A 27547-nucleotide genomic window follows, 5' to 3' on the forward strand; every position below is an offset into this window, starting at 1 on the left:
TCTTCATAATTGGTATGCAATAATAGACCTTGCCTTAATTATCAGTGCTTAACACATTCAGCCCTGGCTAAACACTAGAACTAGTGTTCAAACAACTTGCAAGACAAATTCCAGATTCCAAGAAAAACCACCAACATTTCCATAATTTTTTTTGTGCACTATTATTCCCACTTTTGGAGACTGTTTAATGACAATCTTTCTTTAAAAAAATTCTACATTACACATTGAGTATAGGAAACAACTAAGAATTTCTCAGTTGAAAGCTGAAACACTATCCTCCCATTTATGTTTACCTAAGTAGTGTTGATTTTAAAAGAATGTACAATTACATTTGGCTGTTATGGACTATTCAAAAGGAAATCAAATGCTACCATCTGGTGAAAGAATTCTACAAAGGCAAAATATAGTAATGCAATTTTAAACCCATTGCCAGAGCCCAGAGGCAGGCATTTGCATGATCTGATCCTACTTACTATCCTATGAACAGTCTGCTATACCAAGGCACTGTACTGATTGCTCAATTAACTAATTAAAACAAATGAAAAATTAGACTTCTTTAAACAACCAACAGTAATTCACTAAAATGGCTAAATCCAAGGAAAATAAACTAATTAGCATAGGTATAGTAGTAAATTATCACTGTCAAACACACAGGATTTTTATATTAAAACCACCTTGCACTTTTGTGTTTAAGAGCTGCTTAAAATTCTGCTGATTACAGCAGGCTCAGGAGAATGCTCTGGGAAAGGTCCTATAAACATACAGAAGAGACAAGACAGAGGAAAACATTCCTATATAGTGGTACCTTACTGTCAGACAAATTACTTTTACAACCCTAGTTTACTGCTTAACTGAAACTTCTCCAAGTCAAAGCTCAAGCAGCATGCAGCACTCTACTGCAGGTGACACAGTATTTCAAATGAATTTCAGATAAAGTAGAGATTTATTTTTATTTGAGCTAATTACAATACAGTAACAGCTGCATTGTTTAACTGAGTGTTAAACTGATACCGTTTTTATTATTTATTTTTCCAATTCACTACAAAACTCTGCTCTAACACATTCTAGTTTACTCATGTCACTCTGCAGCTTTTTCATAACTAGAATAACATCAGCTAAATAACTCTGTCAAGCAGGGACTTCTGTCAAACTGGAAAAGAACAAATAGATTGGAATATAGCAGAACAACACAGAAGTACCTTCAAAACCAACTTGCTTTGAAAATCTTAACCCCCAAATTGTTAATTGTCACTACCTTCTGTAGATGTATTCATGTAAAACAAAGAGTAATCATTCCACATCTGCGAATTACTAAATAAAAATTTCTTTTAAAGCTACCTGCTCTGACTGCTTGGGACAACTTGAGCACAACAGCTGATGAAATTATTCTCATGGCATGCTCATTTTCGTGTGCATTTGCATATATCAGCATGTTTTCAATACTGAGCAGCCAGAAACTGATTTCTGTAGTACTTCCAGATTAACCACTCCTTTATATTTGTGTTCATCTGTATTTAACATTCATATAGGAAATACTTTCTCTGTTTTTGTGTTTACTATTCAATAAGAAAAGACAACACAGTCCCTCGTGCTTTAAGCAAAGGAGACATCTTACCTTCTTGACATTTTATGTGGCAATTCCCAATCAGTAAAGCACAACTGCAATACTCCATATCATTTTTGAAAACACCTTTGCCTAGAACATCGATACTCTTGGAAGAACAAATTTTAAGGAGCAGAAGAAGGGGTGTGGTAGGGACAGGATTAGCCAAAGACCTGTACAGCTCCCTCTAAACCATCTCACTTCCTGTGTGTTAACTGCCACTGGAGCCATTTCATCCCAGCTACCCTCCTGGCTTTGTTCCCTACTCTGCCTCCTCCCCTCCTGACCACCTTGAGAAGTACTGATGCATGGCAGGAGATGGTCTGATTAAGAACACGTACTTCGGAAAAAAAATACATGCTACTTTATCTGAATATATTTAAATTATTGCATCATAATAAGCTGTTAAAAAGAAGGAATTCATTTAATGGTAGGAAATTTCTCCCACAGCAACTGAATGTTTCATATAAATCACCAACCTGAAAATGAGGTGATACAGGCATTGTTCAAGAACTCTTAGTTTTGAAACAAGTATTTTATGCTCTTTTAAATGCATCATATTGAATCAATCAGCACTTTTGTAAATCTACACACCTTTGATATAACAAAAATGTAGCCCATTAAAAAAGCACCTATTGTAGGAAGCTTATCCAAAATAATTTGTACGTGAACTGAACAGATTTCTGTAAGGCCAGGTGTCTTCAGGTGGTGTTTACTAAGTGCAAAATTCTCAATATTGCTCAAGAAATAAAAATAAATCTCACGTGGACAAGGGAATCTGCCATTGGAGGTTACAGTGAAGCTTCAAGAAATCCAGAGGGAGGAGAGTTCAGGCAATTTTAACAAGCATAACAACTCTGCAGATACGGCAGAGAAAATGAGTCCACAAGAGAGGTTGTACACAACAAAAGATCACTTGTGGCACACCAACAGAGGAGAAACAGCAAACATTTTCATGAATTGTACCATGTGAGAAGATGACAAGCAGTGGGGAAGATGGAAGATCAAAAGAGACTTAGCAAAGGAAGACAACAACATATGTCATGTTAATTAACAAATATTTGTCCAATTCAACTACTGTTATGCAAAACCAAAATGAATTTTGTACAGCTTGTAAGTTTGTAAAATTCTAACCACAGAGGCAGTGGTCTTTTGACTATGACACTGAGAAATTAAAACTCAATTAGTATTAGAATCAGCAGGGTCTGATGATTTCCTCTATGATTCCTGCTCTTCTGTCAGATTTTTAAGGTACTGTTCTCACAAGAGCATTATTCTTCTTTTAACTCCTACTAAAAAAATAGAGGTCTTTGTCCCAATTCTTATTCATTAAAATAACCTGAGAAGAGCTTCCTGACAAACCAAGAATTAAGTATGCCAAGGGGATCTGCGTAAGCATTTTCAATCAACACCAGTGACTGCTACAGTAATAGCAACAAGCAGAAAAGAGTAGAAAAACACAAACACAGTGTCAAATTTGAGCAGCAAAGTCAAAATTAAAGAAAAGGTTCCTCAGTAATTGTCTGACACTACTTCAGAAGCATTACAAAAGAGAAATGAGGACTAGAAAAAACAGAAGAAAACTAATAGGGCCATAAAAACACTTTTGAAAGAGGTTGTTCAATGTAACTCTTTCAGGCTTTGCAAGTCAGCACTAGTGAAACCAGCAGGCAGCAAGAGGAGAAGAAAAGACATACCAAGGCAGAAATCACCAAACAAAGACATCAAAGCAAAATCAAAAGTATCTTAAGCCATCTCATAAAATATAAAGAACACATAGAATGCACTCCTGCAGATCTAGCTGCAGTAGTTCAAGCAGACAAGGTGAACTCTGGAGTTGACCAGCCCTGTGGCAGTAGTCATGCTGTATGACCACTGGCAGCAGTGCTCAAGCACAGTGGCTTAAATCATATTCCACAAGCAGCCTCAACAAGGTCAAATTGCTTCAAACCCCTTGAGCTAGCACTTTAACAGTGCATTTGTTTATATCCTCATGTGCCACTTTTTCCAAGTGTAAACATGAGAAAGAGCCAATACTTCTTGAAGGTTGAGGATGACTCTCTCTGAGCTAATGAACTTCAAATTCTCCTCCGGTTATGTCATTTTTCAGCCTTCCCCACCCATTCATCTTCTACATCTCATACTCTCCTGCTGTCAAATTAGAGTGCCCTGTTTCCCCACCCAGCATGTGCTGCTGCCAAGCTGTTGCTCATCTTCAGGTGACCTAAGACAAGAGCTGGTATGCTTATTCTCTTTAAGTCTATGCAGCCATCAGTCTCTCTTATAGCTTCATATACAAGGTAAAACAAAAGCAACCAATTGGCCCTAAGCCTGCCAAAAACAAGCTACCTCTCCTCCAGCACAGAAAGTAGAAAATCTAATTATGCAAATTTTTTAAAAATACACTAATAAACTCTTTTATTTGATTCCCAAATACTTAAAAGGAAATGGATCACTTATCATAAATATTGGTTATTTATCATATAAATACCAATACCTGGTCACTGGTTTCCATAATCACAGCTGCAGAAGCTGCTCATTTTAATAAGCAATTAGGGCACCAGAATTTCAATATTTTGTAGACTACCATCAGTGTTGGCTAAAGCACATCTTGGTGTAGCCAGCAGGGCCTTGTACCAGTTAAAGCAAGCATATATTGCATTTTATACCAGCTTTTGTCCAGCTGATTCAAAAAGAGGCTGAGATAGAATAGATTACTGGGATTCAGTCTAACTCATATGAACACAGATAAACCCAAAACATATTCATATCCTCTATACAAAAAATCAGAGGAATATTCCTAACCATCAATTAAGGGGGGAAAACCCAAGCCAAACAGAAAAAAAATAAACCACAAAAACAAACCCCACTTTTGAGTGCTTTTGAATTTTTATTAATTCACCAGCAATTCAAGAACTCTGCACAACTTAAGTATTTTTTTCAGAAAAATAATTGAAGTAGAAAGCCTACACTTCCTAGTGACAATACCATCTATTTAGTACTTTTAGATGAGTGGTGCTAAGCCCTTGATGTTCAAGCAGCTCGACAATTCCAGCAGAGAAAGTCAAGAGCTGAATCATAAGCTGGAGCCTATCACTAGCTTTGTTCTCCATGGCAGCCTCTGTGAATGCTTCAGAAATACCCCAGGGTCTCCTGAGGGTGACCAACACCTCCTCTGACCCTTCTCTGAACCCATGTATTGTTAAGTTTTGAACTTCCACTATATATATAACCCTCTCACTGCAGAATAATCAAATGAAACTAAGTAAATGCAGAAATAAGCAAGCAACCAACCTGCACCAAGTTTTATCAGTTTGATAAACGCATACGCATGAATAACTGAACAGAGGCACATTTGCCTGGCAATTTGTTTTTAAAGTCCAACAATAAAAACACATTGCCAAACACTTCCTGGTACATAGTGAAAATTGAACTGATATTTTAGGAAAATAAGAATACATACTTAGCCAGAAGCCAAGTCAAGTCAAATAAACTGAGCAGTGCAGATGGCAGCATCAAAGGCTGCTGGAGGGTGTGCAGGAAACCTCAGATGCTTGCCCTCAGACCAATACAAAGAGCCTGGGCTGGGAAAAAATCTATTTGTACTTTCTGATTTACTACCAGTATAACAAATAGCAAGTAAATCAGATGTTTTCAAATGGTACTAACTTGGATTTGGCCACTTTATTAGAGGAGAAAATACTAGAAACTAGTGGCAATCAGCATCTGTGAATTAACAGGTGTAATCCAGGAACTCTCTGTACAAGATCTATACCTCTTTCAGAGACAGAATTAGTTCTTAAAAACACATTACCTGTTTCAAACTTCTTTTTCCTCTCTCCATATCAGCTTGTACTAATTACAAAAAGTATGGTGTAGTTTATAGGCAATGAGCTGAAACACAGAAAATCTATGACAGACCAGTGAACTCAGGAGAAACACTCCCTTCAGAAACACACCTAAAAAATGAAGATTCTTGTCAAAATCTTCTCAAATATTGTATACAAGTAAGTAAGTAAATAAATGAATAAATAAATGCTATTGCCAAGTTCACAGATCTCATTGATAACAGTAATTCTGAGGGAGGTGACTGAAAGCTTTCCCTTAACATAAAAGATCATGAGAGTAATTTAATTTTAAGTAAGTAATTTTAACAGCAAAGACAAGAAAGCTACTCCAATAAGTGACACAGAACATGTTTTGTCAGCAAATCCATTTGTTTCCTCGGGAACATGAGTATAGTGGGCTCATTACGATGAGACAAAAAAATAGTAGCTGCAACAAAAGATAAAGATCAATTTACACTATCTCAATCTCAGAAAAATTATCTGGAATATATGATTTAGGAATAAAATACACTTAAAATTCATAAAAATTATTGAAGGACTAGAACATCTCTCCTAAGAAGAAAGGTTGAGAGAGTTGGGGGTTCCGATTAAAGAACAAAAGGCTCCCAGAAGACCTTACTGTGGCCTCTCCATAAATGAAAGAAGCCTGTAAGATGGAGAGAGACGTTCTATCAAGGCCCCAAGTAACAGGACAAGGGACAACAGTTTTAAACTGAAAAAGGATAGATTTAGACTGGATGTAAGAAAGAAATTCTTTACAGTGAGGTTTGCCTGAAGAAGCTATGAATGTCCCATCCCTGGAAACCTTCAAGGTCGGGCTGGATAGAGCTTTAAACAAACTGGTGAGGACAGAAGGGTAAGACTTGATCTCTGTAAAGGTCTGTTCCAACTCAAACCATTCTGTGACTCTAAAATAACCTTTAATGCTTGTATGTTCGTGAATATTTTGTATTTTCACAGAAGGCCAAGTACTGTAAAGGCTTGGCATGTGACCAGCAACAAGCCAGCCAAAATCTGCTATTAACACTGACGGGATCTTGGCAGCAGGGAGAACTACAGGCCATAACAACTTCCACATTAGCCACATCCTGACCACAGCTCAACTCTCTCATTTTTTTGGCAAGATACTGCTTTCTGCAAGGTTTGAGAGAGTTCCAGGCTTCCCTAAACCTTGGTATAGGGTCATGCAGATTATAGACTCTGAATTAATCTTTGCACAGATTTTGCCACAGCCAAACAGGCTGTTTTTCTTTTGACTGATTGTGTCTCAGGGAACCACAGAACTGATGCAGCTCCCATAGCTCCAATACTTTTATGGAACATGAGTTATAAGAAATCTAGCTCAAGAACATCACACTCACTTCTTGTTCAGAAAATAGTTAGAGGATTGAGATCAAAGTCCAGCTGCGTTTTACCAACTTATTTAAGTACCTCAAATAGATTACCTGAATTTCACTGCCCATCTCCACATAAAATGTTATTAATTTAACATGCATGCTGCAAGAAAGTGCATCCCTGCTCATGATTCTATTAAAATCAACGAGTAAAAATTACCAAACAGCAACATCACAAAAATGGTTACAAATTTTCTGCCCAAGTGTTACAAGAGACCAGGCTTAGCCAGATGCATATTTTAGAAGAAATCTGGGATAGTTTTAAGGTTTTCAGTAGTGGTGTACTTGTGCAGGCAACAGAGCAAACACACTCTCTCTTCACAGGCAAGAGAAGAGAACCACCCCTGAGGCTGGGAACTGCATGGCAACCACAGGCACACACAGTCTCAATATATCTGATATGAAAGTAAACCAAAAATAACTTATGCAGAATCACGGCTCCCAAGACCAGCCCTTAAGCATAATTACAAATTCTATACAGAAGCTCATGCAGAGGACAAACCACCAGAGTCACATGCTAAGAACAGCCTATTTATTTTAGCAAAGAAGCAAGAAGTAGAGTTAAGGAAAGCTTTCAGTCAGGTTGTAAAATCAGACACAAAATGCAGCTCAGGTGTTTTTAAATTCAAAACTTCCTGAACAGCTGTTATGCTGCCACTGCTATTTCCCAGTTGGGGTCAGCAGTTCAAAGCATTTATCTGGAGCACTTGAGCCTTCATTTCAGACCATGCAAAATATTTTATACAAAACTGCATCTCCAGAGGCTAGGAAACTCATCTAAGAAGTAACACCAGGTCACCAAGTCCTGCCCGTGCAGCCTTCATTTAATTCAGCTGCAGTGGTTTCAATCTAGATGTCCAAGAACTGTCCGTCCAGTGACAATGGGATGGTTAGACATTTTTAAGGGAGTAGTGGATCTAAGAGCAGACAACAGAGTGAAGCTCTGCTAAATAAAAAAGATACTGCAATTATCATTGGCACTTTTTTCTTTTTCAATTACATGAATATTTTGTTTCAATTTAATTACAGTAGTTTCACGAATACAAGCCGCACGGATTATAAGCCGCACCCCCGGTGCCTCGACAATGTTGCTGTCTTTGTCAATAGATAAGCCGCACCCGGAATATTAGCCGCACTTTCGTTCGTCGCGAGAATCCGTGCGCAGCTTTCACAAATTGGCCAATTAGTAAGAGGATCGCGGCATAGCGGGCTTTACTGGCTCGGGGCGGGGCCAGGAAGGCTCGGCCCGCTCATGGTTGCCGACGGGGCCGGGTGGCCCAGCTCAGCGCCACGGCTCGGCGGGGCTGGCCGGCTGGTGCTGCCGCCGCCGCCGGGCTCGCTGGCCCCCCTCTCCCGTCAGCACCGCCCCGCTGCCGCGTTCGCTCACCCTGCGCCGCGCCTCGCGAGCGCCGCGCCCGCCCCGCGGCGCTTTCGCTCGCGGCGGCGGCGCTTCGCGAGCGGCGGCGGCGCTCCGCGAGCGGCGGCGGCGCTTCCGCGAGCGGCGGCGGCGCTTCGCTCGCGGCGGCGGCGCTTCGCTCGCGGCGGCGGGGCTTCGCTCGCGGCGGCGACGCTTCCGCGAGCGGCGGCGGCGCTTCCGCGAGCGACGGCGCTTCGCTCGCGGCGGCGGCGCTTCGCTCGCGGCGGCGGCGCTTCCGCGAGCGACGGCGCTTCGCTCGCGGCGGCGGCGCTTCGCTCGCGGCGGCGGGGCTTCGCTCGCGGCGGCGGCGCTTCGCTCGCGGCGGCGGGGCTTCGCTCGCGGCGGCGGCGCTTCCGCGAGCGGCGGCGGCGCTTCGCTCGCGGCGGCGGGGCTTCGCTCGCGGCGGCGGGGCTTCGCTCGCGGCGGCGACGCTTCCGCGAGCGGCGGCGGCGCTTCCGCGAGCGACGGCGCTTCGCTCGCGGCGGCGGCGCTTCCGCGAGCGACGGCGCTTCGCTCGCGGCGGCGGCGCTTCCGCGAGCGACGGCGCTTCCGCGAGCGGCGGCGGCGCTTCGCTCGCGGCGGCGGCGCTTCGCTCGCGGCGGCGGGGCTTCGCTCGCGGCGGCGACGCTTCCGCGAGCGGCGGCGGCGCTTCCGCGAGCGACGGCGCTTCGCTCGCGGCGACGGCGCTTCGCTCGCGGCGGCGGGGCTTCGCTCGCGGCGGCGGCGCTTCGCGAGCGGCGGCGGCGCTTCGCGAGCGCCGCTTTCGCTCGCCCCGCCGGCAGGGCTGCCGCCGCCGCCACCAGGCTCGCCGGCCGCCCCCTCCCGTCTGCACCGCCGCCGCGTTTCCTCGCCCTGGCCGGCACTGCAGGCCCCCGCACCGCCGGGCTCCCCCACGCTGCTGGCCCCGATTCTGCTGGGCTTCCCCCGCTGCCAGGCAGCCCCACCCGCCGGCCTTCCTGCTTCTGCCATGCTCCCCTGCACTCCTAGCCCCAGTTCTCCCAGGCTCCCCCGCCATGCTGGCTCAGGCTCTGCCGCCCTCCCTGCCCCGCCCTGCTGGCTCAGGCTCTGCCGCCCGCCCCCACACTGCTGGCCCCGCCTCTGCCAGGCTTTCCCACCTCTGCCGGGGCCGGCCGGGCTCCAGCTTGGCTTGGGGCTGCCGCGGGCTCTCACTTCCGTGTTGGCAGCTTTTAGAATTTTGTTAATAGATTAGCCGCCCCGGAATATTAGCCGCACTTCCGGGTTTCCACCAAAATTTTGGTCAAATTGGTGCGGCTTGTATTCGTGAAATTACTGTACCCTCTCTTTAACATTGTGATGGGATTAGGAGCATATAACAATTTTCACCTCAGGGACAAAATGGTAAATGAAAACACCTATATTATTTTCAACTCCAAGTAACATACTTCATTCATTTTGTTGCTTTTTATTCTTTCCTAAAATATTTTGAATTAAACTGAGCACACTGTAAGGCAAGCTAAATATTTTGCTTTCAAAATCAAAGATATGCTATGGAAGACTTGAATGGTCAATTTAAGATATTTCTGGTTTGGATTTTTTTTTTTCTTTTTTACTAATTGCAAAGATTTTAACAATAACCATTAAGTCAAGGAGATTGTGTCAATAAAAGGAGAACTTCAGAAAAAGAGGGCATATTTATTCGCACTTTTTTCCCAGTCATTACTTTTCCTGATATAAATCTGAACTATAAGCTTTAAACTCAAGGGATACACCTCTGTTAGCAAATAACATGGTACAGTAGAAGTAACTGTGTGTAACACTGAAACAGCAGCAGTGAGGGACCAGTGCCCATACTACACACATCTTGAGAGTTTTACTAGTTTTAGTTTGTACCACATGTCTTTAGTCTGGTCCCCCCAACTGAATATGAATTCACATCTGTGGACTATCAGGTGTTTAAGGAGCATCTTTCAGGATGGTTTCATCCAAATAGGATCCAATGCAGACAATCAATACAACAGTAAACTCCTAAGATGAACTAAAACACTAATGGAGACACACCTTTACTCTTTATCCAGCTGCTGATGGCTACTGGCATGAAAAGACTCTTGTTCTAATATAGTGACAAACCAGGTTACAGCACATTTCCCCTTTTTTATCTGCACTTCAACTTTATAGTAATTTTTATCTTGGCTTTATTCTTTAATTTCAAGCATGAGTGATCATAGCTACCAATCATATATCATCATTAACCAGGAAAAAAAAAAAACTTAAAACAATCCAAAGATAGTTGTTTTAAGCAATATAAACTGAGTTTTACTCCCTTCTCTCATCCTCAAGGACAGACTATTGCTACTACAACACAAAAATTCTGCCTTAGACCTCCGAAGTTCAAAACTTTAAATGTTACTTCTTAGAGTTCAAACAACAGCTAAACACAAGTTTCACCCTTCAGAGCTTACATAATTGTAGTGATCTCACCCTCTAAAGACAAAGTATGATTAAAATTATCTTTAGTTCCACTTCAATTTCAAGATGCTTTAGCAGACCCCATCCTGTGAGCCCCTAGCAGGCAGCTCTCCCCAGCCCACGCAGGCACACTGCACTCCAAGTGCCTGTCAAGCAGCCCTCACCCTGACTGCAGAAGGACACACAGACATTACTGTTGTCTAATCAAACAGCTCTCAAAGCCAAACATCACTTGCATGCTCAGCTGGTAACTCACCACTGGCTCCCCATCAGATGATGCTGTGGACTGCAAATGTGGAAGCAACAGCAACAGGAATGCGAGTAAGTCCTGTTCCTGCACGTTTCGACATAGCCCTGTTCAGCAGTCCAAACAAAAGCTTGTACTTATTCAGCCTGCAAATAACTTTAATCACCATGTTTTGTCTAAAACTAGGGTATAGATTCCTCTCTCTGGTAATTAATCTTACTGCTTTTCAGACAGGAAAGATATGAATTAGGGCTTTAAGTCAAAAGCACAGCTAGTATTAGCAATTGCACAGACCTAACCACATATCAAAATTTCTGTTCCTGTTCCAACATCACATTATAAAAAGTAAGCTTTTATTTCATTTATGGACAATATATAAAACACAAATCTAAATTGTTTCAAAAACACACTAGAAGATAATATTAAAAATACCTTCAAGGGGATTGCAAAAGGCTTACATAGAGATGCTTAAAGTTCCCAAATAAAAGATTGGTGCGATGTCAACTCTTCCCCACAAAACCACAGATACCACCACCAAAAAATCCAAGTAAAGCTCTCTCATCCCTCTGTCAGGACAAGAGGTACCCAGGAAAAAAGTCACATTTTCCATTCCTTGGTACCATTCTCCCCTACAGAGGCAGTACGAGTCCCAGCAACAACAGAAAAATCTGTCAACGTGTATGATCTGTACTTCTAGGCAGTTCTTTACTGAGAGGGTGGGGAGGTGCTGAAAAAGATTGCCCTGAGAACTTGTGGATACCCTCTCCTGAAAGTGTGGCTTTGAGCAAGCTGGTCTAGTGAAACATGTTCCCATCCATGGCATGGGTGTTGGAACTAAATGTGCTTTAAGGTTCCTTCCAATCAAAACCATTCCATGATTCTGTGTTAAAAATAAACAAAGTAAGTCTGTATTAATAAGTAGACTCAAGGAGCATACAATCCTTTTGCAGACATAAAGGTTTCCCTTTATTAAAAGCAAAATATTTGATACAGCAAGACAAGCATATCCAAAATGTTAAGCATATTTTCACAATGATTCAGCTTTAAAATTCAGACCTTCCCAAACCCAATGTTTTTTTCCATAGCGTAGAAGATTTTGTTCAGCAAGTGTTCTCATTTTCCCAACTGATACTACCTGCAACATTTTAGAAAAAAAAAAAGAAAAAAAAAAAAGGCTAAAATATATACAAGCATGGCCTGAATTATTTGGACATAACCTGACTTCAGATGTTCAAGGCCAATCTAGAAAAGCATTACTTGGATCATCAAAAAATAAAAAAAAAATTAACATTTCAAAAAGAAAAATGCATATATTTACCAAACAACTATTTTTTTCTTGTGTTTGTTCAACATAAAGGGAAAAAAAGGAAAATATAACAGAACCTCCATTACAAACCTTCAGGAACTTACTACCAAAGTTTCCTTGAGCTATCTCATGTCAAAGATGGTCCACATTCATTGTGTTTCTCAACTGTAAAAGTAGGGTGCTTTTTGTGGATCACAGAGATTTGGCCCATATAAAATTTAGGATTTAAAAAACACTCCTCTGGAACAGTTAAAAAAACTGCTGGCTTGGCAGCCTCCAAAAAGGAGATTTAAAAATAAGTAATATTTCAAAGAGCCTACACATATGAAATTTATGACAAAAATTCAGCAGAATAGTACTCAGCAGAAATTTCAGGGAGCCCAGAAATAAAAAAGACTAAATGATTTTTTAATGAGCAAAACTGACATCACAAGTTCAAACCATATCTCAGCTAGGTGCCTAGATATCCACGGGCAGACAATACACTCAATATCAAAACCATCAAGAAAGGTAATCAAATGGATTTGCCTATATGAGTGAGAAGGACCAGAAAGCATGAAACAGACATTTCTACTCAGTACTTTTATCTAACTGACATTCTTAAATAAATTTCTGATTTTTTCAATACTACTTCCAAGAAACAGGCCAATTTAATCCAATCTGCTGTACATCATTTGGATTCACCCAGGTGACACAAGAGGAAACCCCAAACTTAATTAGATCATTTCAGATCAGTTGCTATGAAATCCATGGGTTTTGTTATTTGGCACATTTAAACCTATTATCCAGTTAATCAATTAGAGAAGAGGATAACGTGAAATAGTTCTTAAGCATGCTTCAAAGATACTTAAATCTTCTTATATTTTTTCTTTCAGTTGTAACACCTTCTGTGATCAAAAGCAGCATTTCTAAGGCCTTCCTCCAATTCTAGAACAATCAAAACCAATAGTTTCAAAATCTTTCCTGCTAAAAATACATTATTACTAATTTCTAACATCAAAGACACATCCCTTTGTTCTTCTAAGGTTAAGGCAAGACATCTCTTTGCATAACTTTCCTCTAAATGCTCAGTACCAGCCACACAGAAATTCCAACTCTTTGCCAAATAAAAAATGGTAAGGGTCATGTCATCACAGGTTAAGTACATGTAATAATTTACATGGAAAACAAACTACAGAATAGTTCAATCTAGCAGAAAAAGCTGTAATACACAGCCAGTGGAAACAGACACCAATAGACTAGCAACAGGAATTATTTTAAACACGATTTTGAAAATGTTTTGAAGAGTTACTTTTAACCACTAGCACACATTTTAAATTAAGACTTTTTTTTTTCTTCTTTCCAGTTTAATCTTTCTCTATCTGATTTACAAGATGTCACACCTGGTCTGCAAAGCAACTTCTTAGGGGTTTTTTTTGGTATACACACAGACACAGTCAAAGGTAAGTACTAGTGCATTCTGACCAATACACATGAGAACCAGCCAGATTCTTGGCTGGTTTCAGCATTTGCAGATATTCCATGGACTCGGAAATGTTAATGGTGTCAATCAAAAAGCCTAGAAAACCGTTCAAAAAGTCACATACAAAGTCCTCATGTTAAAAACATTCAATTGACATATTCCTGATTACAAGCAAGACCCACACCGTGCTGGTTATGGAATAGCAAACCACAAAACAGTCCCTGATTTTTTTCATGGAAAACTAATACAGAAATAGTTTTTAACAGATGAGGAATATAATGCAGAAGAGAATGTACTGCTGTTGAAGGAAAGACTCCATGTGAAGTCATTGTGAGGTCATGTGAAACTTATCATCAGTGGACCCACAACAACAGTCCCTCTCTCTCAAGGCTTTACAAACAATCGTCTTCAGCTTCCTTGACCTGTGGTCTACAGTACAGCAAGTCAAGTTCACTCAAGCATTCTCTTTAGAACTCCAGTCTGGAAGCCTTCAGCACTTCCTATATTCCAGCAAATATACTTTTTACTTCAGATATATGGATATATATATATATTACTATATATTTTCTTTCACCTAAAATTTGAGCTCCATGGAAGCTTAAGCTACAGTAATCTAGAATTCAACACGAAAGTTAAATATGACTAATTCAAATTCCTCCTCATTAACAGAAATGTTTCAAATTTGCTTTCGTGAGGGATATTTCTTCACAGTGTTGAATGAACTGAGTATCATCTTGGATGGGCAGGGGGAAGCTAACTCCTCACAGATTTCCTGTATTTCTTTTCTAGAGTAAAAAGTCCTCCTTGGGGATGAGTTTTTGGTTTTGAATTATTCATGGGAACTAGAAAACTAAAAGCTTTTAGGTATAGTTGTTTCACATCATCATATGATTAGAGATCTTTTAAGGTCATCTTAGAAAAAGTTCAAAACAGTGTGAAAGAAACAACTGTGTAGAATGTGAGTATTATGAAGACCCTGGAGGATTATTACAAGTCAGGTGCTTCCTCAAAAACCCAGAAAACTCCAGTTCCTTTGGTTTTGAGACAGCAACCGTCACATGGGGTTCAGCCGCCTCCCAGTGATCTATATGAAGTCTTGAGGCAAGAACTCAAAAACAACTGAATTCAAAAAGAGTAAAATGAGCAGCCCAACTGATACAACTTTCAACTAAACTAAACTAAACAAAAAACCAAAACAAAACATAACGAACCAACAGACCTATTTTGCAAAATGCATCAACATATGAATCAGTACCTGTCACACCACTTACTGGAGCCTCCACCTCTCTTTACAAAGAGTCCTATTCCACCCTCCACAATAGCATACCTGCCTTCAATTACAGGGAAGTATGTGCTTCCTTTTATTGACTGAAGGACAGAGTCTGAAGAATTATCTTATTATTTCTATTAATAAATTAAAACTATGACATTGCATTTTGGTATCCATGCTCTGTTCAGAGGAAATTCACAGCTTCCAGAGTTTCTGCTTTACTTGAGTGGTTAATGAAAAGAACTTGCTGGCTGTTATGGCCTACTCTAACTTATAAAAAAAAAATGCATGCCTCTTGAATAACTCCAATAACTTGGGAACAATAAAGGAAACAAGATTAATCAAATGCCTTCTCAAATGCCTGTACATCCAGTTTCCATACTGCCTTCAGAGACAAGGATGAAACATGCTGGCTAATTTCCCAGTGTTATGACCTGTGAAGAATACAAATTTAAATTTCCTAAAATAAAGATATCACTGCATGGCTGTTAAGAAATAATAAACTTTTTTTTAGAAGCGACAAGTTAGCAAAAGTTGCTGACATTCAAGTACAAGAGAGAAACACAACTATATTTCAAAGGTTATCATAAAAACATTTGCTTTTTCAGCTTCCATTCTATAAAACTCATTCAAGTTTTACTGGATGCTGTAGTTTGCCTAATTTCTCCATGCATCCAGCAGCCTGGGCTATGTGATGATCCTCCCTTGATACAGAAGCTTTTGACAGCATTCTGGAAACATGTCCAGCATAACAGTAATAGCAGCGTAGGAAACCCTAATACACCAGGTGTGGCTTTGGAGATGCAGCTGAGCCACCCAGGAAGTGCTCTAATAACTACTGCAGCCTTCCTGTAAGCTTTTACCACTAAGGGGCTCTTGACCCAGATTTATACTGAAAAGCATCAGGGAGGTATAGGACAAAGGACTGATTTTTTGCCTCACCTGCTCTTCTACTGTACCAGTGGAATAAAAGATAGGCTTTGATTGTAGTGAATGATTTTCATCTTCTTTGATACTTGACTTTTTCCCTTTCTCTAGTATCCCTTAGTTTATCTTTTCTCCCAACCTCAAAATGCCTTCTCTTAAAAAAAAAAAAAAAAATAACATCTTTCTCGAAAGAAACTCTCATTTAGAGTTAAAATTGTCATCTAAAAAACTCCTTACAATGCTCTGGACTGCTTTTTGTTTTGGGGAACACAAGAGGCCCAGAGCTGCCCATTCTGCCAGTGGAGCTGTGCTAATCTTGCCCTGTGCTGAGCCTCTGAGCAAGGCTCTACCTGGAAGGTCAATCCCATCTGCTCAGCCTCCCCTGTCCAGCATGCACCCAGCTCAGCAGCCACTGCTCCAGATCATGCTTTCCCATGTGGCTGCCTCTGCCTACAACACCCTGCTCATAATTTTGGATGTCTGGTAGTTACTCCCCTTGTCAAGCCTTTCTACTCTAAACTGCCTCCTCCTTACACATTAAGTTGCACTTAAAATTAGCCTGAAAAGTAGATCTTCATCTCAAAGCAACAGTATTCTCCCCACTTCAGTTTTTTCAAAACAGGAAGACTGCTACTTTGGTCCAGGAATGCAGTGATTCCACATGCATTTTAGGAGGTAAAAGGCATCGGGCTTTCTTTGTGAGGGTGTTCTTGGCTCAGCATGTCATCATCTGGTGCAAGGATCACTGTGAAAAGCCAAAGGAGTCGCCATCAGACCAGCAACTCACAATAGCTTGCAACAACAAAGTATTCCTTCCTGCTGACTCACATGGACAGCGAGCACGTTCTACTGCAGGGCTTCCCAGGCAGCGCTGGGCACACATGAGCCAAGCTTGCCATGACAGGAATGTTCCCTGCAGCAAATGTGTCCTCCACCTCACTCTCCAAACCTCAGCCTGATGAACAGGGTTAACTGTAGATTGACAGTTTTCAAGTAATTACAGCCATTCCCGATCCAGTGCTGACTGGTATGACACTGGTCATTCTCCACAAGGGAAAGTAGAAAATAAAGAAGAAAACACCAATTTTGATTAAACTTTCTTCCCAATATTCAAATTCTCTTTCTACCACATGTTCTGCCCTGCATCTCTCCACTACCCTTTTGACTAGACACCAAGCCTGGCTGATAAGTAAAGCAAAAGCCAGCATCTCTTTCATCCTCAGCAAACCACACTGATGCAGCCAGTTTTACTTGCTCTATGGTACAAACTCCATTTGCAATCTGTCTTGATATAGGCGGTCGACAAAAAGCAGGTGAAGCTGCATGCTCATCTGACGCCATGCAAATCCTTCCCATTGCCAGCAAGTTGTGAAACACAAAAGGCAGGATATCCTGCAAGTAGCGTAACACAAATGAAAAAGAAAAAAAAAAAGGGCATGTGTCCTTGGAATAATTTACACATGGATTCTTTAGGGGCAGAAGCTGATCCTGAAAAAAATAAGTCTGATCCAGAGGGAGACATGTTGTGAAGCAAATACCAGCACACAAAGCACCAAGGACCCAGGTTGTACCAGTGATCCAAGGAGATGAATGATGGGCAAGACACCATGCAACCCAGGAAGCCAATCCAGGTGACATGCTAACAACATCCACTGGAGCATTCATTATGTTCTACACTCTGCTGAACTCCAAATGAATGCTATCACATGCATCTGGGTCAAAATTTGACTGCCATTACATTCAACAGTGCAAAGAGGTGATATCAGCTATCACTGAACCAAGGTCTGCATCCCATTACTTGCTACAGCCTAGCCTGCAGCACCCAAGCTCCACACCATGCCATTCCTGTCCCAGATAGGTGGAAGCCCTTGGAAGACAGCCTGGTATCTGAAAAAAGGGGAAATGCTCCTCAGCTAAGGGAAGACTTTTAAAAACCCTTCACTCTCCTCCCACATTTTCTTCTTGTTAGTAATGAAACAGATGCAAAGAGCTTGACAGGAGTATAGTAATAGAAAAGGCACAATAGTTTTCCTTTACTTCCCTAGGTATTAGTACAAGCTTTTAGCTTGTGTTAGAAATACAGCATAGTCCAAAGAATTGCAGGAGAGGCACAAGGGAAGCGATTTGTCAGAAAAAAGGGGAAAAAAAATCCTTGTTTTTCAACAGTAGTAACTTGAAGTCTGCTAAAACCCAAGCTTCAAAAATAAACAGCACCCTCACCAATCAGTAAACATTGTTCAGATGCTTGCTAATATTACTAGGCTAATTTTTCACAACATAAAATTGTTTGGTTTTTTTTTTTAATGTGGCTATTACTTCACATTCAACTCAGTTCTCCTATCTTTACATGTGTGGCAGTTACACGACTTTTCCTTACACAGAGGCTTGAAACAAAATAAAATTAAACAGTTGGGAAGAAAGTCCTCACACAGATGTGCCTCCTTCACTGTCAGACTGGAGATTACTGGTTAGAGTTTTGTGGGTTTACCTGCCTATAAAATGTTCCTCACAAAATTAGGCCATGAATTTAAAATTAAGCAGCTGATCAAACTGAACAAAACATAGCTACAGCAGCCTCACACACAGCTGCAGCTTGCCCATTCAAATTTCTCCCTTAAGTATATACAGTGGAGGAAGTAAAAGCTCCTTTTGAGAAGGCTCCTATCTTACCTGGATCCCCTAAAAACTATTTGGACATTTCCAACAAGATGACCAATGGAAATGAGAGGCTGCTAGAGAGAATATACTGAGTCCTAGAAAAACATAAGCCAATTAGCTTTCATTAATTACCACTAACCACACCTTAGCACACCTTCAGATGTCAATCCAAAATCTTAACCTGTCTTGGGGTGAAATACTCAGCCCAAATTGCAAGGCCTCTTGGTCTTACACCCACAGCAGGCACACCCAGGGTCAGTGCCTGGACATGTGCAGGGATCAGGCAGCATCTTACGTTTGATGAGGAAAACATGGATTCAAAGTCCTGCCCAGGCATGGTAGGAAGGGCAGCCCCCAATGTAACCTGTTTTGCCCAAAAGCCATCAAAACATCATTTTTCTTCTGCTACAATCTTCAAGAGTTTCCTCTTGCAGGGCTCCCTTTGGTCCTCTCAGCTTCTCAGGCTTTCCCACCTTGGCATCACCCTTCAGCCTTCATGTGTTTCTTAAGAAGGAGCTCACCTCAAAATACTCTTCCTCTTCCCAGCAGTTTCCTGTTCCCCTGCTTCCAGCTCCTCCCTCGGGCTAAAGCAGCAGTCACTCAGTAAACACACCAGAGACATGAAGTGCCTTTTGTCTGCCCTCTTCTCTCCCAAAGGGATTTGTAAAGAGACCAGGATTAATACTGAAAACAACTCATCTCAAACAGCTGGTTTGTTTTTTTTTTTAAACCATATAAATTTCCACTTCCATCCTATGTACTCAAGCAGTCAGTACTTATTACTCACTCAAAATCTCAAGCTTTCATTAAATAAAAACAAACAAAAATATCAGGAAACAACATAACTGTGTTTTTTTAAGGCATTAAAAAAAAATCTCTTTCTAAAGAGATCAGTAACAGATCCCAGACTGTAACAGAAGCTCAAAAGGCAATTTAAAAAATCTATGGATCAACTTCATATTTTATAACCCCTGCTAGGGTCACTACTACATGAACAGACACAGAACTCTGTGGCAACAGAAACAAAGAAGCTAAACTCCAACACTAGCTAAAATAAACTGGTTTTAGTTCCAAGTTAAAAGAAATCTGGTGCAATATTTCACAAAAATACATACATGCAAAACTGGAAAAAGTTGCAAGGATGTAAACTGAAAGAGCATAATCTTTAAGAGTATATGGTCAACACATTATTTATGTTTGTCATTGCTGATTTGGTGTTGAATATATATCATTTAGCATATAACCCAGAAATACCCATAGCATCAGATGCCATATCATCAAAAGACTGCGTGTTCATTGACAATCAGAAAGATTCCTACAGTCACAAGAAAAGCAGCTACTTAGACCACTTAACTATAAAAAAACATGTTCTGTGGGTGTTGACCTTTTGAGCAAGCCATGGCTTGTACAGCATGATAAAAGGCTAAGAAACTTCATGGCTAAGATTCCTCTCCCTGGGTTAGTAAGAAATAGTCATTTTCCTTTGAAAGCATGTAGAACTTTACAGCAAAACATAAAACAAAATCTAAAATTTGTTTCACATTACCATCAGAATATGGCACACAAAGTATTTCAAAAACATCCTGCCACTAAACAAAGCTTAAAATTTGTTCTTGCATAAATGATCTAAAAAAATACTAAGGTGTAAGACTTTTTCAAAAGCCTGTAGTGTATGTCTGAACATCCAAAGAGAAAATAATTTAATAGAGGACATTCATGCAGTGAACCAAGCATTATCTCAAGGTCCAAATAATCCAAGATTAAGTGTCTGACAATGACTAATTTCAGGTGTTTGAGAAGATGCAAGAGTACTGTAATGGGAATGACAATTGAAGACAGAGAGCATCCCACCATCTGCAAAACCACATGTGTACAGAGGAAACAGAAGTGCTTTGTTCCCAACAGCTCCAATTCAACACAACTACAACACCCCACCTCACCTCTCTTCTGTTTCCCAAGAACTTTGAAATTTGAAGCAATGCTCTTAACCACAGCCAAAAGAAGATCAGCTACTAAAATCTGTGAAAACCATTAGAAACTCTATTTTGGAAAAAAATCAGAAGAGGACTGACAGGCCCAGCAGTACACTCACTGAAAAGCAAGCCAACAAGTATGAGAGAAGGTGAAACAGTATCATTCCTGGCACGTCCACATAAGTAACGCTTCTTGCTGTACAGCAGAGAGATGATAGAATCCACTGCAGAATGCCATTTGTGTACACAAGCACATCAGCAAACACTGAAAAAAATAACTCAATAGTAGCCTAGAAAATGAGACAATGATTTATATCACTACCAGTTTTCCTACCTTTGTAAAAGACTCCAGGTAACAAAAACAACAACAAAAAAAAACCCAACCTAAAACAACAACAACCAAAAAAAACCCCACCAAAACAACCCCCAAAACAAACTAATTCTCACCCTCAAAACCACCACATGTACCACCACAGAAATAAAAGTCTGTATTATCCTAGGGTCCTCTGAAGTCCATGATCTTTTACAATCCTCTCCCATCCTACTCTATGATTCTGTCCCTGTGTGTGACTCTGCCTGGATGCCCCTGCACACAGCAGGGCGTTGGAACTAGATCCTCTTTAGGGTCTTTTCCGACCCAAGTCCTTCCATGATTCTATGACTCTATTAAATTCCTTACATATACTCTTTATGTCTGTACTTCTCTCTGCAAAGGGCTCTGGAAGCATTTGTCTAACTTTTGGTAGAGGCAACGAAGGTTACACAGGTCTAAGAGACTGCAAAAAATAGGATGTGGCTTCCTGAGAGAGGGTGAGTTGAAGAGCAATGACTTACCGCCCCTGGTCTGCCTCCTCTGATCTCTGCTGCACTACCTCTGCAGCATAGATTTGAAAAAGAGAAAGGTGATGGGATTTGTTGCTTTCCGCAGAGCCAACAGTTTGCACTGGGGTGTGAAGGAGCCCCATGACCATCCACACTGATGGGAAGGGCAGAGAAGATGCACCAATTAAGGTTTTCTCCTTTCAGGGTCCAGCAGTGAATTACCTCAGCCCAACCTGTCACAAAATTGCAACCCAACAGAATTGTTAAAATTGAAGTCAGCAGAAATGTTTGTCAGGTTCTACATACCTGAATGCTCTGCTCCCTGTCCTGGAAACTGCAGTGCATAAGCAAGGCCAACATCAAAAAAAGCTTACTGCACACTGCTAAACCTTGAATTGGATGAGCAGTTACAGAGCATCGTCCCCGAAAACTCTCTAATGCCTCGCCTAAAACAAGCAGAATGCCATGATACGCAGGTTTGGTGTCCCTGCACACAGCACTCACCCCGACAAAAGGAGACAGCAAAATTGCCTATCTTTGGCACAGAGGACTTGGTGAAAGAGTTTTACTCCTATCAATTCCCCCACTACAGAGCAGCTGTGATGGACTCCACTTGAAGAAATCAGGAAAGAGCAAAGCACAGATGTGAACTTGGAAGGGAGTGTCATCAGCCCACCACAGGCATGATCTCCTGCACAGGTCACACCTAAGGACTGGAGAAGGACATGCTGTCCTCCCACAGACAGCTTCTTCCTGAACATGGCTACCACACCATCACCTTATAGCTGGGCTCCTTTGGATCTGGAACACTGCAAATGCATCTGACGTGATCAAAACCTTTGCTGAGTGCATGGCATCAAAGACAGTACAGCAGATGAGAGGAATGGAGCTCTGGACCATACAAATCTGAACTTGCTCAAAATGCAAAAAGTCACAATCTTTCCACAGCTTAAGCTCAGGCCTGAAGGATCCATAGAAATATTTAGCTATAATTCAGAAAGTTGTTGCTATTTTTGTAAAATGCAGCCAGAGATCTTGCTAATACTGAAGAGATTTTTGTGAACTGGCTTTGTTAAATTCTCTACTTCTCTTTTTTTTTCTCCACGAATTTCAAAGCAGTCCGCTAAGTCTTGTTAATTACAAGGAAAACAAATTTGCTCATGAAACAATTATCCACTATGTAAATAATACTCTTAATTTAATTGTCTGTTTAACTACCTCTGCAAAATAAATTCAGCAAACTCTCTTAAGAGGTGTTGTTAAAAAAGAAAAAAAAAAGTTCTATGAAAAATAAGGCCTTCTGTTGAGCATTTACAAACCCAAGGTTCATTCAGACTTTCAGCTCAAGACTGAGAATTTCTCTTTAATTTCTCTTGGAGTAGATCAAGCCCTAAAAGATGCACATATGGATGTGGCCACCCCAGTTCTGGTAGTGCTTACAGCATCTCCACTTGGCACTGCCAGGACCAGATCCCAGTTTGGAGACTGGCCACATTCTGCACAGCAGCAGTGCTGTAAGCTGTGCATACAAAAAGTGAAGTTTAATTCCAGATGCCTCATTCATCTCTCGTTCCCTGGAGCAAGCAGAAACTGCCCTTCACCCACACACTTGCAGAGGGAGAAGTACTCACTGTACGAGGAAGGTCCCTTGGTTTGACAGAAGTGTTTCAGCAGTGACACAACGCCTGGGTATGACCTGCAGCACAGCCACAGCAGCCAGACACCAACCCACACTTAATCCAGCTTTCATGCATGCCCTGCTACTGACAGTAGCTGCAATTTAGCTCGCTGAGCTCACACTTGCCTACAGGAGCAGCAGCCAGCACTCTATCTGCAGGTTAAATGTCATGTAGCTGCAACTCCCTTTTAAGCAGGAAGAAGTCAGCATGTGCAGGTGCACCGAGAAATCCCAAACCACCTTTTCAAGGCCAGGCTGTGCTGTTCGCAGATGGCAACAGGTTTTGCCTTGGAGCTGCAGCATCATGGCACTGAACAGACTAGCCCTCCTCAGCCTCAACACCCTCTGCTCTGATTCTGCACACAGCTCAACAACAACAGCAAAAAAACCCAAGAACTTGCTTTAGCTAAATACTGAGTAGGCATTCTAAGATGGTCACTTATCAAAGACAGCTTTAGCTTGCTTTCCCCAACAAAATACATACATTAAATGTATATGGTCATTACTTACAGAAATCATTCTACCAGCAACTAAAGTTCCCATGGATTTATCTGCCCTTTTCTTGACATCATTAGTAAAAACCATGAAGGCTGCTGATGCTTCTCATTCAGCTCTGCAAAACTGCTGATTTTGTTGGGGTTTTTCGGAGGGAGGGGAAGATTCATCTACAGCCATCACTTCAAAACCTACATTTTTCTGTGTTCTTTAGAAACACAAGTCACTGTCACTAGTATTTACTAAAACTTAAGACAGTCATTCATTCCAAGAAGTAACAAACTAGAACCTTAAATAGATGGCAAGCTATGTTAAAATGTTGCCATTTTAAAATCCCTATCAGACTTTAAAAAGTGGATACAAAAAGATAAACATTATATTTGGCTATTTTCTTTTTATTTGGACCTTAGGAAGTAATTTTTAAAAGTGTTTCAGACCCAAAGATGTTGTAACACTAGGACACAAGTTATTCAGCCACACAGAGTATATTCTAGAGTAGATGATGAATACCTCAGGTTTTATCCCTCTGATTTTCCTGGTTTAAATCACAGTATGGTTGTACACCTACATTTCCTACATTATTACAGGCTATACTCCTAAACCACAGCATTTTGCTGTCAAATGCAGTAGTTTGCCTCAACACTAATTATTTTAAAACCAAATGCCTTAAGCTGTAACATGAGATGACCAGCAACTGAAAGATTTATAGGACTTTATCAGAGAAACTGTTCATCTTTTGAGGACTGAAATTACTTTTTTCCCCATAAACTCAAGCCCAAATACAGACAGCACCTGAAGAAATCATCAAGCTGAAGCCCCTGCATGAGAACAAATAAAACAGTTTTGAAGAGTGTTTTTAATATACCCTTAACACAAATCCTATTTGACTTTCAAAAACCTTTGCAGAAATGAGATTGCACACCTTAGTTTCTTTCAGTTTTCCCTAAGGCATAACAGATTTTAAGAACTTCATCAAGTCTTTGGTGCAAACTAGTTTCATCTTTTTTGCTACAGTCACTGACAGAAGAACACAGACCACTTGTCACTAATCTTAATACTCTAGCATCTTCCTGTCTGCTCATCTCATCTCTTTCTGCTGGAAATGAGCTTGTCTAGCTTTGTGGAACACACTTTCCAAACATATATATTCTCTGCAGATACATTTTCCAAAACCTTCCTAAGCCCTGCTAACCATTTCTGGTAGGTGGAGACATTTGAATTTATCTTTCTTACCAGACTGTGACCAGAACTGAACACATTATTCTGTTCACTTAAGCTGCACCAGTACAAAAAGCTAAATGCTGTACTTCAACAGCACTGCATCCCCGTGCTTCCTGTGATCCCACATAACCCTCAGATCTGCTTCCATGGCACTGCTGCCAAGTCGACTTTACCCATCTGCATTATGGGATCTTCTTCCTGAAAATAGTATCTTGTACTCAAATACTGCCAAAATTTCTAGAACTTATCAGAAATCTCTTGTCCTCCAAAGCAGAGCATCAAAAACAGTCTGAAAGCCCTACTCAATCTCCTTCAGATTTTGTGCTAATTCTGTTGATCAAAGACATAAATGTCAACAAGTACAAAGGTGCCAGAACTGTCCTCAGCAGCACTTAAACTGATGTTTGTTGGTGACTCATAATAATTTTCTGAGATTTATCACCTAGCGCTGTTATCTCTAGACCTGGTCCCTTTGGTTCAGCTGTTCTCACAAACTTACTTCAATTGAACAATTTTCCTAAGAGCAGCCCTACTGGGTCAAACGTAGGTCTGTTGTCTGCATTACGTCAATGCCTGAAATTAATACAAAAATTTGATAAATAATTGACAGTACCTTCCCAGTCTATTGTCCCAGCTCTGTGCTCAGCCTGGCAACTCACTAAGCTACTTGAGGTACTCCATACAAGTCAGCCTTAGTGGGTTTTCGTCCATTAATTTGTCCAGCTGCTTTTCAAGTCCCTGTAAACTTTCAATATCCACATGCTTCAGAAAGGATTTCTAAAGCTTAGCTAACCACACTTGGGTCAAAACCAAAAACACACCCCTTTTGTTCATTTTGAACCTGCCAGCTTAATCGCGTGCTTTCACATTTTGTACTGATAAAAAGTTAGTCCCTACTCAACTCAGCCACATTACTCATAAGAATGTCAAAATTTCTAAAACCTGAAATCTTTCCTCAGAGCAGTGTTATCAAATAACCCACAAAAATACAAAGGCTAGATTGGGTCGCAAAGACTTCACCCTGGCAGAGCAGGCACAAGGAAGCACTATTTCACCTTCCTTATGAGAACATTATTGTTAGTGGGTCAAAATGCTGACCCATTATCAAAACAAAGGCACATGGCAATGCCGGAGGCTGAAGGACACAGTACTTTGTGCATATTATAGAGGAATGCCCTCTCTGACTAGAAATAATGGGGGTGGGGAAATTAATTCAACTTAGAATTTCTGCAAACTAATACTGATGTGGTTTTAATTCAGAAAGCTATTCAGCCTCACAGGAAAGTTTACTGCCTTTATGTTTTTACTGCTGGTTTTATAGTTTTACAGTCAAAGGCATAACTGTGCCTTCACTAAATGGTTTATTAACTTAGACACATTAAAAATACATCCACTAAAGATACTGTCAAACTAAATCTTAATTTCTACGTTATTACAAGCAACATCACAAAGGTTTGGAGCTTCTGTTCTGATAATTCTGATATTTACTCTCCCACCTCAACAACACTGAGATCTTTCTTTGGAAGTTATTTTATAAACCATGCCTTTAAGAGTTAACTTTTGTGTTAGCAGTCTTATTATATTTAAACAAATACTGCAAGACATTTGCTTACACTTTAAAATTTTCAAAATTAACATTTTAAAAATTAAAAGACTTTTAATTTTGTTAGGCTTTTTTTCCACTAAAAAATAAAATTTTAAAAGCGCAAATGACATTTAACTCACGAGTTCATCTCCACCCTGTTAATTTGTCACACTTGCAACAGAAGGAAGACTCAGTCCGGTGGCCAACCTTTGTACTCGGATGGCTGTGAACCCAGTCCATAGGCCGCCCGCAGCCCGGCGATACCAAGTGAACTGTAAGGAATTAGGTCGCCTCAAAGGTCTGTTCCCTCCGGGAGCACCACAGGGCACAAGTCACGACATACTCCTTCTCCGCACCTTTGTGAAAACAGGGCTGACAGACAGCACTATTCGCTGAAACAACAGACAACAACCATCCTTCTACAGCACCAGCCATCCATTAGCACAGCTACCTCCATCCTGCAGGCCTCTGGGGGCATTTACTAGCTCAGAACCTCAAGTATTAGACAAGCGCCGACAATGTAATTGCTGCACTGCAAGTCGTATTCTAGACCATTAACAGGACGATCCCTTTTAAGTTTTCCTATTCAGTAATGAATGCAAGTTAGAGGGATGGGGTATTGGGTTTTATTTGCACATCACAGTGACACACGCTGCTCTCCAAACCGCAGCCTGCAAAAGTACTTCAAGCAGAAATACTCCAGAAGACGTTTTTCCACTGAACTACACTGCGTCCGGCCAGAAAAGGCTGTAAAAATTTTATCTTCTCTTACAAGGACAATCCCAGCAGCACAGAAATGTTTCTGAAGCGAGGAGGGGAGCTCAGCTGTAACTCCGCAGGATCGGATTTCCCAGAGGATGATACTAAAAAAACCCAAACAAGCCCACAAAGGGAAGAATCCCATGACAGTGAATTTAAGGAAGTAAATCAGAGTCCCGAGGGATTCTGACCGCACTTCCCCGGGAAGCCCCGGCTGCGGCAGGTCCGTCCCGCGGAGCGCTCGCCCGCCGCGGGCCCGGCCCTCGCCTCGCCCGCCCCGATCGCACCTGCCCGGGCGGGAGGGGCAGCGCGGCGGCCGGGCCGGAGCCTCCCGCCGGGGGCAGCAGGGGCGGCGGGCGCCGAGGGGCCGCGTCCTTACCTGCTGCTGGAGGGGGTGGTGCTGCGCTCGGCGCCCCGCTCGCTGCCAGCCCTGCCGCCGCCGCCGCTGCTGCGCT

At 41.4% G+C, this 27547-nt stretch overlaps 1 protein-coding gene across 3 annotated transcripts in view; it reads right to left on the reverse strand.

The window, feature by feature from the left end:
- Positions 1 to 27547, reverse strand: part of MYO6 (myosin VI) — a 109731-nt gene extending 82184 nt beyond the window's left edge. For 2 of the 3 annotated variants that reach the window (XM_033054172.1, XM_033054171.1), the window contains exon 1: positions 26474 to 26552. In XM_033054172.1, the coding sequence (XP_032910063.1) occupies positions 26474 to 26481 (8 nt within the window). In that variant the 5' untranslated portion in view covers positions 26482 to 26552. Of the gene's footprint in view, positions 1 to 26473; positions 26553 to 27471 lie in introns of those variants that run through there. The other variant, XM_033054170.2, reaches the window with a different exon arrangement.

Source organism: Catharus ustulatus, chromosome 3 (genome assembly GCF_009819885.2).
Source record: "Catharus ustulatus isolate bCatUst1 chromosome 3, bCatUst1.pri.v2, whole genome shotgun sequence".
NCBI lineage: Eukaryota > Metazoa > Chordata > Aves > Passeriformes > Turdidae > Catharus > Catharus ustulatus.